At 50.5% G+C, this 12,494-nt stretch overlaps 3 protein-coding genes across 3 annotated transcripts; 1 reads left to right on the top strand and 2 right to left on the bottom strand.

Annotated features, from left to right (window-relative positions):
• Positions 1-3,760: 3,760 nt before the first annotated feature.
• On the bottom strand, positions 3,761-4,066 carry LOC126635028 (feather keratin Cos1-2-like). The gene has a single exon (XM_050305951.1). It carries the CDS (start codon positions 4,064-4,066, stop codon positions 3,761-3,763), a length of 306 nt encoding a protein of 101 aa, XP_050161908.1.
• Positions 4,067-5,615: 1,549 nt separating this feature from the next.
• Positions 5,616-5,921, top strand: LOC126635027 (feather keratin Cos1-2-like). Its single transcript, XM_050305950.1, has one exon. It carries the CDS (start codon positions 5,616-5,618, stop codon positions 5,919-5,921), a length of 306 nt encoding a protein of 101 aa, XP_050161907.1.
• Positions 5,922-10,668: 4,747 nt separating this feature from the next.
• Positions 10,669-10,977, bottom strand: LOC126635029 (feather keratin Cos1-1/Cos1-3/Cos2-1-like). The gene has a single exon (XM_050305952.1). The coding sequence runs from the start codon at positions 10,972-10,974 to the stop codon at positions 10,669-10,671; it is 306 nt and encodes a 101-aa protein (XP_050161909.1). The 5' UTR covers positions 10,975-10,977.
• Between the last annotated feature and the right edge of the window lie 1,517 nt (positions 10,978-12,494).

Genomic DNA, 12,494 nt, shown 5'->3' with positions numbered 1-12,494 from the left:
AGGCATTGTCAAAGGCACCAATAAACCTTTGTTCATCACTCATGCTCCTCTCCGTTTAGGGATTTCCACTTTCATGGGAGTTAGGGGATGCAGTTCTTCTGGAGCTCTGTGTCAGCACCATTATCTTCTCAAGAAAAGCCTCCTGTGGGAGGGTCCACCCTGCTGTGAGTCGTCCTTGTTGCTGGGTGATGTTGGTCTGCCCCGTGGTGCCTGGAAGAAAACACATTTCAGTGATTGTGCAGCAATGCAAAACAGGTGGATGCAGAGTGGTAGACGAAAAGGTTCCCTGTGCCTTGCTCTGCAGGCACAGCCACATGGATGGGAACAGCAGGGCAGTGGGTGTGTTTGGGAAGGAGGTCTGAGACCTCAGCTCAACATGTATCCCACAGCAAAACAATGCCTCCCACGGGGATACCCCAGAGAGAGCCAGATCTTCCATATTTAATACTGTGCTGAACAGAGTCTCCAGGGAACAGCCTGACCCTCCTGTGCTGGCTCCATGACACCTCCAGCAGATTGAGAGACCTGTGAGATGTTTAATTCTGCTCCTCATTCCTTGTCCTGTTGGAAGTCTCCAAGGTCAAGAGAAGGAAAAAGATGCTCTGGCATTGTGAGCACTCAGGAGTGCAGGAATGGATATCCAGGGCATGGTGCAAGATGTGCCAGCCAGGGAGAGACTGGGACACCCTAAGAATGGGAATGAGATGAGAGAGCTTCCAAGACTGGGACATCCTAAGAATGGGAGTGAGATGAGAGAGCTTCCATGACCCTGTATCAACTTTCAAAAGTCCTGCCTGTTTGGGTTTCAAGGTAAGAAAATATGTACTGCAGAGAGAGAGAAAAAGCTTCTACAATACTTCTTCACATTTTTCTCTGAAAAACTGAGTCCAGTTTTTCAGATCAAAGGGAGAAGCAGAATTGATTGGAGAAAAAACCCACAAGACAAAGAGTCTGAGATAATGAGAAAAGGAGATGTTTTTTCTCTCTCTTATTTTATAAAATTTACAAGTATTAATGGCATCTAGAGAAAACAGGTGCACCTATTTTAACTAATGTTTCCTGTAATTTGGCCGTAATTCAAGACCATGCACTGCTGTGGCAGCAGAAGGTGTCCCCCTTGCTGAAGCCACTGATGACAGACAAGACAAGGAGCACTGGAAACCAAGAAGTTGATGTCAGAGTGAAAGGTGGAGATTGTTGCCACCTCCCTTTTCCCTGCTTTTCCTTTCTTGTTTTCTGCTCCCTTCAGCCTTGAGGCCCCACCAATACCAGCTTAGGTTGGACTATCCTGCCTCTACCTTTGTGGGACACTGACTCTTTTCTGCCCGTACTGACCCTTTCACTCTGGTATTTTCTCAGAGACAAACTCTTCTGCATCCCAGCTTTGATTCAGGGTGGTCCTTTCCTGTTTAGATCCTCACTAAAGCTGTCCAGGGAGAAAGAAGATATGCTGTAAGGAAACAAATGGGTAAGCAAGTGGACCCTTTCTCATTCCTTAGAGTAATAAAAGGGAAGGACACACTCTTGGCCTCCTTCAGGCCCTGGCCCTTGGAGGTGAGGACAACAGCTCTGGCTACTCCACAGCCAGTGATCATCAGCCCCTGAATCTCTGCCCAGAAATGTTCCCCCTGGCCTTGGAACGTGCCCTGCTGATGATGATCTCAGCCTGTGCTGTGTTCTTGGGAGGACCCTGGTGCTGCTGATGGTCCTGGGAGTTTGGGGGACTGCAATCGCTGAAGGCAGTTCCTCCTGCTGTGGGTGGAGCTGTGCTGCTGAACAGGGCTCAGATAGAAGATGGTAATGAGAGAGCAACAACCTTGGCCTGAGCCCAGAGCCCTCTTCTCCTCTTCCCATTCTCACCCATCCCCAGAGGCAGGGTGCATGGCATGGATCCAAGGGGAAAGATTCCTTGGGCAAGCCCTTCCATCACAGACACGCAGAGGTGCAGCCACTGCCTCACTCAGCACCAGGATGATGAGCTGTAGAAGAGCATCTGGCACTGGCCTGGATGTGAGGAGCCCCTGTCCCATCCCAGTCACCAGCAACACTGTCTGACCTGCACGTGAAGGCACGATGAGGGTCTCACAAGCACAGATCGGCAAATGTGTGTTCATGCATGTCTGCATGGAGCCAAGCAAAAGTCTGTATGCTTAAGGCCAGGAAAACCTCAAGAATTGGTAATTTTTCTGCAAAAATGCTACCATGTCCCCTCACACAGCAGTCCCTGGGCATGTGGGAGAGAAGCACAAGAGTGATGCCCATTTGCTGGCAAATTTAGCTTAAACGAACCCACAGAAGTAAAACAGGTGAACATCACCTGCCTGCAAGGGATGGCAACAGCCCTTGATCTCAGACATCTGTCTCTGCTGACATCCTTCTGCCTTGGAAATGCTTGAGCCTCTAATCAGGCACTTAGAGAAATGAACCACACTTGGCATTATGCCAGGAAATGAAAAAGCAGCAGTGCAGGAAACCAGGACACAGCCCCTACCATTAGCTGGGATGGTTCACAACTGACAGGAGCTGGTCGGAAAATTATGACTTCAACAAAGATGCCTGTGGGCCTGAGGCAGGGCAGGACTGCACAACAGTAACTTCACCTGGTCTGTGGGGTGTTGCGAGCCTGAGCCATTATTTTTGAGCCCAGCTGTGTCTTCAGGAGTTCCTCCTCTGCAGCCAGGAGACCACAGATACCCCAGCAATTTCAGGATTCAGGGTTTTGCCCTGAATTTGCCCTAGGGTTGAAGTCCCAGGTTGAAAAAGATATTTTCAGGTGCTATGGAAAACCATACCCAAACACGTGAATTGACAATTAATATAAAAGTCGTTTTCTCTGCCTCAGGTAAGGTGGAAGCCTTAAAAAAGCCATGAGGAGTCAGGGTATAAGTAGCCTGCAGAGAGCCCAAGATGCTGTGGGGATGCTGTGTGTGCCATCTGTCCAGTCACCCCCTGCCTGTGACTGGAGGTGTGGTGGCTAGAAAGTGGCTTTTTGGGCACAGGGTGCTCTGCTGGAGCTACGGTTGCCCCTGGGGGTGTTGGGTTCAATGAACAGAGACTGCACTGAGTAGACTGATCTGATCCCAGCCTGAGAGTTGTCTCAGCCCTGGATGTCTGGAGAGCAGCTGGGCCCTGCCAGGTCTATTTACAGGTATCATCTGCCTTTGAACATGTGTGCTGCTCATGGACCCTAAAGAGGGTAATGGAGGGGAGCAGGAGGAGAAGAGAGAATGGCCTGGTTCAAGGCAGTGTTGTTTCCCATCCCCAATGCGGCCAGCCTTTAGACCCATGGTTTACCTAAAGCCCTTTCACTGTGCAGTTAGTAGGGATGGTTTTCACAGCTCTATCAGAAAATGCACAAAAAAAAATCCACTGCAGGAAGTCTCACACTCTGCTTCTTCAATCGTTCTTCCCTGAATAGACTGGAAGAGATGCACAGATTGAAGGACGAGGTTTGGATGCACAACAACTTTAATGAGTCTAAAGAAAAAAAGGAGGTGGCTCCCAGAGGGCAGCAGCAGCCACTAAGATGCAGTGGAGCTCCTGCAGTGTGTCCATCTGCCTGCCTGGCAATGGGAGGGAGGACAACAGATCCCTCTGTGATGGGATGGAGGGACACAGACAGAAGAGGACAGAGATGGAAGAGTGGGAGAAGGAAACATCATCTTGAAGCTCTAAACACAATGTCCCAAAGTTCTGTTTTCAGTCCAGCAGCACAATCAGAGGTCTCGCAGGTTGTTACCCCAGGATGTTTGCAAGGCCTTTAGCAGGGCCCACATCTGGAAGGGTAGCATCTGGTGATGCAGGAGAGGTCAAAGCCCCCGGAGTTGATGGGCACTCCGTCACAGCTGAGGATGCTGCCAACGGCAGCGGAGGTGGAGGATCCCACGGCAGTGTTCTGTGGGAAGGAGCTGAGGATGGGCCCAGGCAGGGTCACCACCACAGCAGAGGGCTGGATGGCCACGGTGGAGCTCTGGCACTGCCTGACACAGCACTCATTGCAGCTGTTGGCCAGCGGGGTGGGCCCGCAGGGCTGGCAGCAAGGGTTGCAGGGCTGGTAGCAGGACATGTCTCTGGCTCACAGGGGCACCTGGCACACAGGGCAGGGACAAGCACAAAGCGGGCACACATGAGAAGCAGCCCTGCACCCAACCCCCCTGCAGCCAAGCCACCTCCTGCCCCACATTGCACTGCCCAGCCCAAAGCCCACCAGCCTCCTCAGCCAAGTCCCAGCCTCTCTCTGCACAACACCTTCTCTCCCCTTCCCTCTCCCAGCACCAGCAGCTCCCAGCCCTGGCCTAGCACAGCCCACAGCAGCTGAGACCTGCAGGGAGGAAAGACGTGGTCTTGAAGCAGAAGTAGGAGGAGAAGAGGCTTCCCACTCACCTGATTCCTGAGGAGGAGGAGGTGAGAGAAGTGGATGAGAGAGCAGAGACTTTGGCTGCCTTTTATAGCAGTCCTGCCCTACCTCAGGCCCATGGGCACCTTTGTGGTAGTAATTATTTTCTGACAGCTCATGCCAGTTGTGAACCATCCCAGTTAATGGTAGGGGCTGTGTCCTGGTTTCCTGCACTGCTGCCTTTTCATTTCCTATGCATTCCACAGACTTTCCGATATGAAGAATTCATAAGTGCCAGGATTAGAGGCTCAAGCATTTCTGGAACACAAAAACATCAGGAAGTTGGTTTTCACCTTCGTCATTTCTGAGTATTTGTTTTATAGCAAAGCTGTCAAGAAATGGCACCACTCTCTTGCTTCTTACCCACATGCCCAAGAACTGCCACGTGATGGGACATGAAAGAGATTGTGGACATTTTCCACTTCTTCCATCCCTCCTCCCTTTACATTTTTTGTTTGTGGCTCCGACAGCCTCCGTCCCTCCACAGGGTGGGCAGTTGGACACCCTGTGGGTGAGAAGCACAAGAGGGGTGCCCCTTTCCTTTCAACCATGCCACAAATAAAGCACACACAGCTGACCCAGGTGAACATTCCCTACCCACACAGGATGCCAACAGCCCTTGATCTGAGCCTTCTGCCTCTGCTGACGTCCTTCTGCCCTGCAAATCCTTGAGCCACTCATCCAGCATCTTCCAGAAGCTTTCATATAGGAAGGAACGAGGAATTAGCTAGGAAATGAAAAGGCAGCAGTGCAGGAAACCAGGACACAGCCCCTGCCATTAACTGGGATGGTTCACAACTGGCATGAGTTGGTGAGAAAATAATAACTCCCACAAAGGTGCCTGTGGGCCTGAGGCAGGGCAGGAGTGCTATAAAAGGCAGCCCAAGTCTCTGCTCTCTCATCCACTTCTCTCACCTCCTTCTCCTCAGCAATCAGGTGAGTGGGAAGCCCTTCTTCTTCTCCTGCTGCAGCTGATGTGGGCTGTGCTAGGCCAGGGCTGGGAGCTGCTGGTGCTGGGAGAGGGAAGGGGAGAGAAGGTGTTGTGCAGAGAGAGGCTGGGACTTGGCTGAGGAGGCTGGTGGGCTTTGGGCTGGGCAGTGCAATGTGGGGCAGGAGGTGGCTTGGCTGCAGGGGGGTTGGGTGCAGGGCTGCTTCTCATGTGTGCCCGCTTTGTGCTTGTCCCTGCCCTGTGTGCCAGGTGCCCCTGTGAGGCAGAGACATGTCCTGCTGCCAGCCCTGCAACCCTTGCTGCCAGCCCTGCGGGCCCACCCCGCTGGCCAACAGCTGCAATGAGTGCTGTGTCAGGCAGTGCCAGAGCTCCACCGTGGCCATCCAGCCCTCTGCTGTGGTGGTGACCCTGCCCGGGCCCATCCTCAGCTCCTTCCCACAGAACACCGTGGTGGGATCCTCCACCTCCGCTGCCGTTGGCAGCATACTCAGCTGTGACGGAGTGCCCATCAACTCCGGGGGCTTTGACCTCTCCTGCATCACCAGATGCTACCCTTCCAGATGTGGGCCCTGCTAAAGACCCTGCAAACATCCTGGGGCAACAACCTGCAAGACCTCTGATCGTGCTGCTGGACTGAAAAGAGAACTTTGGGACATTGTGTTTAGAGCTTCAAGATGATGTTTCCTTCTCCCACTCTTCCATCTCTTTCCTTTGCTGTCTCTGTCTCCCCAGCCCCATCCCAGGGGGATCCGTCTCCTTTTCTGCCTCTGCCAGGCAGGCAGATAGACACACTGCAGGAGCTCCACTACATCTCAGTCGCTGCTGCTGGTGCCCTCTGGGAGCCACCTGCTTTTTTTCTTTAGCCTCATTAAATTTTTTGAGCATCCAAGCCTGGCCCTCCGAGTCCTACTTCAATCTGTGCATCTCTTCCAGTCTATTCAGGGAAGAAAGATGGAGGAAGCAGAGTGTGGGATTTTTTTCCTTGGATTTTGCTTTGTGCTTTTTCCATTGGAGCTGACAAAGATATCCCTTGCTACTTGACAGCTAGAGGCCATCAGGAAGACCATTGTGTCTAAAGGGTGGTAGAAGTGGGGAAGGGAGTCAACAGTGTCAGGGGACAGCCCACAGCCTCATCTTTTCTTTCTCCTCCCCTGCCTTACCCACTCTGGGGTCCATGGGCAGCACACAGGAGCACAGGCAGATGAGATTCCTACCTCCTGCAGTCCCTCAGCACAGGCAGGCAAAGCCTCTGAGCAGACATGCAGGGCTGGGATAATCCCACCTCGGGATTGGGATCAGCCACACTCAGTGTTGTGGTTTAAACCCATCTGGAATTTAAGCAACATGCTACTGGTGGTGGATTGTGGAGGAGAATCAAAGTAGAACTTGTAGTTTAAGATCAGTTTAATAATTGAAAATAAGTAAAATATGGTGGTAACCGTAAACAATAGTGATAATGGTAATAAAATGGGAAAAGCAAGGGGTGCACCATGCAGTTGCTCACCACCTGTTGAGTGATGCCAGACTCCCATTCCTGAAGTCAGATTGGTCCTTCCTGGGTAACTCCCCCCATTTTATTTACGGGGCATGATGTTCCTTTTTGTGGAATACCTCTTTGGTCATTTCAGGTCATCTCCTCTGGCTCTGCTCCCTCCCAGTTTCGTTTCTGGACCTCCTCACTGTCAGAGCATGAGACAAGAAAAATGTCCTTGACTTCCTATAGACATGACTTAGCAAAAACGCCAAACATCCGTGTGTTGTGAACACCATTCTCATCCTGAACCCAAGACATAGCCCTGTAACAGCTACTGAGAAGAAATTAACTCCATCCCAGTTGAACCAGAACAACATACCCACCTTACTCCATATCATTTATGTCATGACAAGTTTTGCATTTCTCAATATCCCATCACCTTCCTCTTTATCTGTTTCAATAGATACATATACAGATATCATTCCTTTAGCCTGCAGAACACCTCTGTCAAATAACCATAAAATCTCCAGACAAAAATAATAATATTAAAAAAACACTTGAATTTATTTAGTCCATGACTCTTGGCTCCGTCCTTGGGAACAGTCTTTCAAGCAGGGGAGCTGGTGTGAGGTGTTGGATTGCTGCATGTTGCACAGTTGAGTCAGTTCTGATTGCAGCACTGCTGCTCTTGTTCTTTTTTATCCCAGTTCATTCTTCACTGGTGCGAGTGCAATGATCAGAGAGAATCAGGCTCAGATTCCCAGACTGCCTGTGGCTGATGTTGAGGCCTGAGGTGCTCAGTGAGGTGATGCACAGTTAGCCATCATAGAGATTGTAATGCACAGTGTCAGATAGTTCTTAACACTACACAATTTAATTTACTGGCTATTCTCAGCTGAAATCAGATCCCCTGGAGACACACACTGGAATTCCCCATCCTCCTGCATTACCTACTGTGATGGTTCGGACTTGGTTCCCTGCCAAATGTCCAAACTCACAGTAGCAGCCCCCTCTTCCCCCTCCCTCCTTCCCCCAGGGCAAAGGAAAAAACTATGTAAATTGAAGAACCTGAAATCAATCTAGTTATATAAAAATATATATTTTATATATATTACAGTTATATACAGTTAAGATGCTATGTACACAGCAAAAGGGAATCCAAACACCCCCTGAAGGGAAAGGAAAAGGGGAAAAAGGAACAAAAGGGGACAAAAAGGGACACTGAATAGATATACATAATCAAACTCAAGAACTACCAAAATAACTAGCAAAACAAATCTCACCACGTCCCTTAGAAAAGCAGGATTGGGAGACACAGCCAGCACTTTCCAAACCCCACACGTGGCAGGCCATCGGTCGCTGCAGCCTCAGCTTTAGATAAGCGAGACTAACGCAAGGACCCACTGCTCCTGAACCTCACCGGAAGAGAAGAGAGCGAAGGCCTCTCCTCCCTTATTATTTATACCCTGATTTACATAAAAATCGTATGGAATACTGGGAACACTGCCTCTTCCTTGGTTACAAACTGGTCACCAAGTAAGGCCTAGATTAAAACTACCACACCTACCAAGTGCACCCAGGAGTTGAAGCAAAAGGAATCCCGTGGATGGGGTTGCCTTTGCCTGAGGCAGGAAAAACCCAGAGTGTTTTCTCCAGCATGTTTTTAATGTGCACTGCAGGAACTTTATCCCCTTATACACTATGTAACAGTTTTGATTGGGCAGATCCCCATGTGTTGATTAACCAGGTGGCCTTTGCTAAATATGTATCCCAGTGCCTGCAGGTCCCACCACCCATTGCTCTACGTGTCATCTTCACAAGTCCATCAAATTCTTTGGACTTCCCAGAGGATGGTGAATGACAGGGGATGTGATTTACCCACTCAGTGCTGTGTTCTTTGCTCCAAGTGTATACGAAGTTGTTTCAGAAATGAGTTCCATTGTATGATTCAATTAATTCTGCAATACTGACTTGCTTTTCAAGGCCCAGGATGGGGGTCAGGGTGGTGGCATGGGACATAGGGAATATTCCCAACTAACTGGTGGTTGCTTCCACCATCATAAGCACACAGTGCTTGCCATGGTGGGTTTTGGGTAGTGGGACAGTTAATCTGCCAGGTCTCCCTGTACTTACATTTCATCCATCATTCTCCATCCCAGAAAGGCTTTACCTGCTTGGCCTGCTTGATGGCAGTGCAGGTTTCATAGCTATGGATAATCAGGGAGGAGGTGTCCATGGCTAAGCCCAGCCCTCAGTCACGAGCCCATCCGTATGTTGCTCAATGTCCCGAGTTTTCATGGACCCACTGAGCCAGAAATAATTCACCCTCGCATTACCAATCCAAATCCACCCGAGCCACTTCAATCCCAGCAGCCTGATCCATGGGCTGCTTTTTCTGAAAATCTTCAGTGGCCCCACTTTTGGGTACGTGACCATCAACATGATGTACCTTCACAGCCAGGTTCTCCACCTGGGCAGTGATGCCCGACAACAGTGCACAAGCCCAGGTGGGTTTACCTCTGCCCTGCCAGTTATTCTGCTTTTATTGCTGCAACCACCCCCACACAGCATTTGCCACTGTCATGAGTCACTACAAAGTACTGACCACTTCTTTTGTTCAGTGATGTGTAAGGCCAGCTGGATGGCTTTCACCTCAGCAAACTTCACCTCTGCAAGCTGATTCACCTTCTCCTTCAGCGGTTCCTCCTACTTGTCAAAGGGGACCCCATCAAGTTGATTCCATTCCAGTGCTTTCCCACCATCTGGCAGGATCCATCAGTAAACAAAGACTATTACTTCTCCCTTCCCTGTATATTTTTATACAGAGGGACTCTTTAGCATGTACTACCACCTCCTTTGGTGACATTCCCAAATCTTTGCCTTCTGATGTTCCATGACCAATTCCAAGGTTCTTAGATGAAAGGGGGTTCCTAACTGAGCTTAAGCTATAGAGAACCAAACTGCTGGGGGGATGCTGTGTGTGCCATCTGCCCAGTCACCATCTGCCTGTGACTGGAGGTGTGGTGGCCAGAAAGTGTCTCTTTGGGCACTGGGTGCTCTGCTGGAGCTACGGTTGCCCCTGGGGGTGTTGGGTTCAATGAATGGAGACTACACTGAGTAGCCTGATCATGGCAGATACTGATCCCAGCCTGAGAGTTGTCTCAGCCCTGGATGTCTGGACAGCAGCTGGGCCCTGCCAGGGACTGAAGGACTGTAAGAGGGATGGGTGTCTTCTGCCATTGACCACGTGTGCTGCTTGTGGACACTGAACGGGGTAATGGAGGGGAGGAAAAGGAAGAGATGAGGTTGTGGGCTTTCCCCTGACATTGTTGTTTCTCTTCCCCATTTCTACCACCCTTTAGGCCCATGGTGTCCCTAAAGATCTTTGGTTAAGGAAAAGCCAGAGATCTTTTTGAGAGCTGCAATGGAAAAAAAACCACAAAGTAAAATCCATGCATGGAGACCCACACTCTGCTTTCTGCAACGTTTACACAGAACATACTGGAAAAAATGCCTGGAATAAAGGAGGACTCTGAGGGCCAGGCTTGGATGCACAAAAACTTTAATGAGCGTAATGAAGAAAAGAAGGTGGATCAGAGAGAGCACAAAGCGCAGATGCTAAGATGCAGTGGAGCTACTGCAGGGTGTCTGCCCTTCAGAGGGAGGGAGGGTGACAGGTTGCACTGGGCTGGCCTGGGAAGGCACAGACAGCAAAGGAAGGAGATGAAAGAGTGGAAAAACCAAATAGCATCGTGAAGCTCTAAACACAATGTCCCAAAGCTGTATCTCCTGCCCAGCACCATGCTGTCAGATCTTACAGGTTGTTGCCCCAGGATGTCTGCAGGGCCTTTAGCAGGGCCCACATCTGCGAGGGTAGCAGCTGGTGATGCAGGAGAGGTCAAAGCCCCCGGAGTTGATGGGCACTCCGTCACAGCTGAGGATGCTGCCAACGGCAGCGGAGGTGGAGGATCCCACGGCGGTGTTCTGTGGGAAGGAGCTGAGGATGGGCCCGGGCAGGGTCACCACCACTGGGGAGGGTTCGATGACCACATGGGAGTCCTGGCACTGCCTGACACAGCACTCATTGCAGCTGTTGGCCAGCGGGGTGGGCCCACAGGGCTGGCAGCAAGGGTTGCAAGGCTGGCAGCGGGACATGTCTTGTAGCTCAAAAGGGCACCTGGAAGGGAGGGCAGAGGAGCACAAAGCAGGCACACATGAGAAGCAACCCTGCACCCAATCCCCCTGCAGCCAAGCCACCTCCTGCCCCACATTCCACTGCCCAGCCCAAAGCCCACCAGCCTCCTCAGCCAAGTCCCAGCCTCTCTCTGCACAACCCCTTCTCTCCCCTTCCCTCTCCCAGCACCAGCAGCTCCCAGCCCTGGCCTAGCACAGCCCACAGCAGCTGAGACCTGCAGGGAGGAAAGACGTGGTCTTGAATCAGCAGTAAGAAAAGAGGCTTCCCACTCACCTGATTCCTGAGGAGAAGGAGGTGAGAGAAGTGGATGAGAGAGCAGAGACTTGGGCTGCCTTTTATAGCAGTCCTGCCCTGCCTCAGGCCCACAGGCACCTTTGTGGAAGTCATAATTTTCTGACCTGCTTATGCCAGTTGTGAAGCATCCCAGCTAATGGCAGGGGCTGTGTCCTGTTTTCCTGCACTGCTGCCTTTTCATTTCCTAGCTAATTCCTCATGCCTTCCTATATGAAAGCTTCTGGAAGATGCCTGGATGAGTGGCTCAAGGATTTGCAGGGCAGAAAGATGTCAGCACAGGCAGAAGGCTCTGATCAAGATAGGTGGCGTCTCTTGTTTACATTTGATGTTCTTCTAGGTCATTTATAGTTGGTTTATTTGTGGAAAAAGTTGTCAGAAAATGGTCACCACTTTTGTGTTTCTTGCTTACATGCCCCAAGAATGCCAAGTGAGTGGCCACGAGTGCACAAGTGGGAGATGATGGACTTTGTTTCCTTCTTTCAACCTCCAACACCCAACAACACCCACCTCGCTACAACCTTTTTCCAGTTAATGACAGAGGGATAAGTTCTCCCCTGAGTCTCCTGTTTACCAGAGTAAATAAATCTGGAGTCCAGCTATAAGGTTTACCCCGGGTGGAGATTTCATCACGTGAGACTGGGGAGAGGTGAGACGACTGGTTGAGAGCATTGTCTGTGCCCAAAGGAGCTGAGCTATGCTGGGACACTCCCTAAGCCAAGTATTCCTCCACAGAAAATCATTCATTCATAAAACATAAAATTAATTCACCATATTGTCAAGTGAAGGACTCACAGATGTTGTTTTGTGTTTGGGGGAACCAGCCTGATGAGGGAATGGATGGAAAACTGTCCCTTTGGGGTTTGATGCATTCCTGAGGCAATGCTGCCTTATCCTACAGATAGGTTAAAAGATGCAAATTTGGAGAAAACACTCTGATCCCTTTCCAGAGAAGTAAAGGGAGATGGTGGGCATGGCCTTTCTTCCACACCCCATGCATGGAGCAATTGACTCTCCCCCTTGAACAGAGACCAGGCACGGCTCTTCAGTTCCAACGGGAGGGCAGCACCTCTGACCAATAATGAGAGAATGTGCTCATGGAAGGGTCAGAACACTTGGCCATGGATGCCAAATCCCACTACACTCAGTCCCAGCAATGACCTATCTCTAAGCTCTTGGCCTTGCATGT

The sequence above is a fragment of the Myiozetetes cayanensis genome, unplaced genomic scaffold (genome assembly GCF_022539395.1).
Source record: "Myiozetetes cayanensis isolate MyiCay16 unplaced genomic scaffold, myiCay2020 scf104, whole genome shotgun sequence".
NCBI lineage: Eukaryota > Metazoa > Chordata > Aves > Passeriformes > Tyrannidae > Myiozetetes > Myiozetetes cayanensis.
The sequence above is the reverse complement of the archived record's forward strand: the minus strand, read 5'-3'. Positions and strand labels throughout refer to the sequence as shown.

Coding starts and splice junctions, on each gene's coding strand:
- LOC126635029 (XM_050305952.1), bottom strand. CDS start 10,974: ATGTCCCGCTGCCAGCCTTGCAACCCTTGCTGCCAGCCCTGTGGGCCC.
- LOC126635027 (XM_050305950.1), top strand. CDS start 5,616: ATGTCCTGCTGCCAGCCCTGCAACCCTTGCTGCCAGCCCTGCGGGCCC.
- LOC126635028 (XM_050305951.1), bottom strand. CDS start 4,066: ATGTCCTGCTACCAGCCCTGCAACCCTTGCTGCCAGCCCTGCGGGCCC.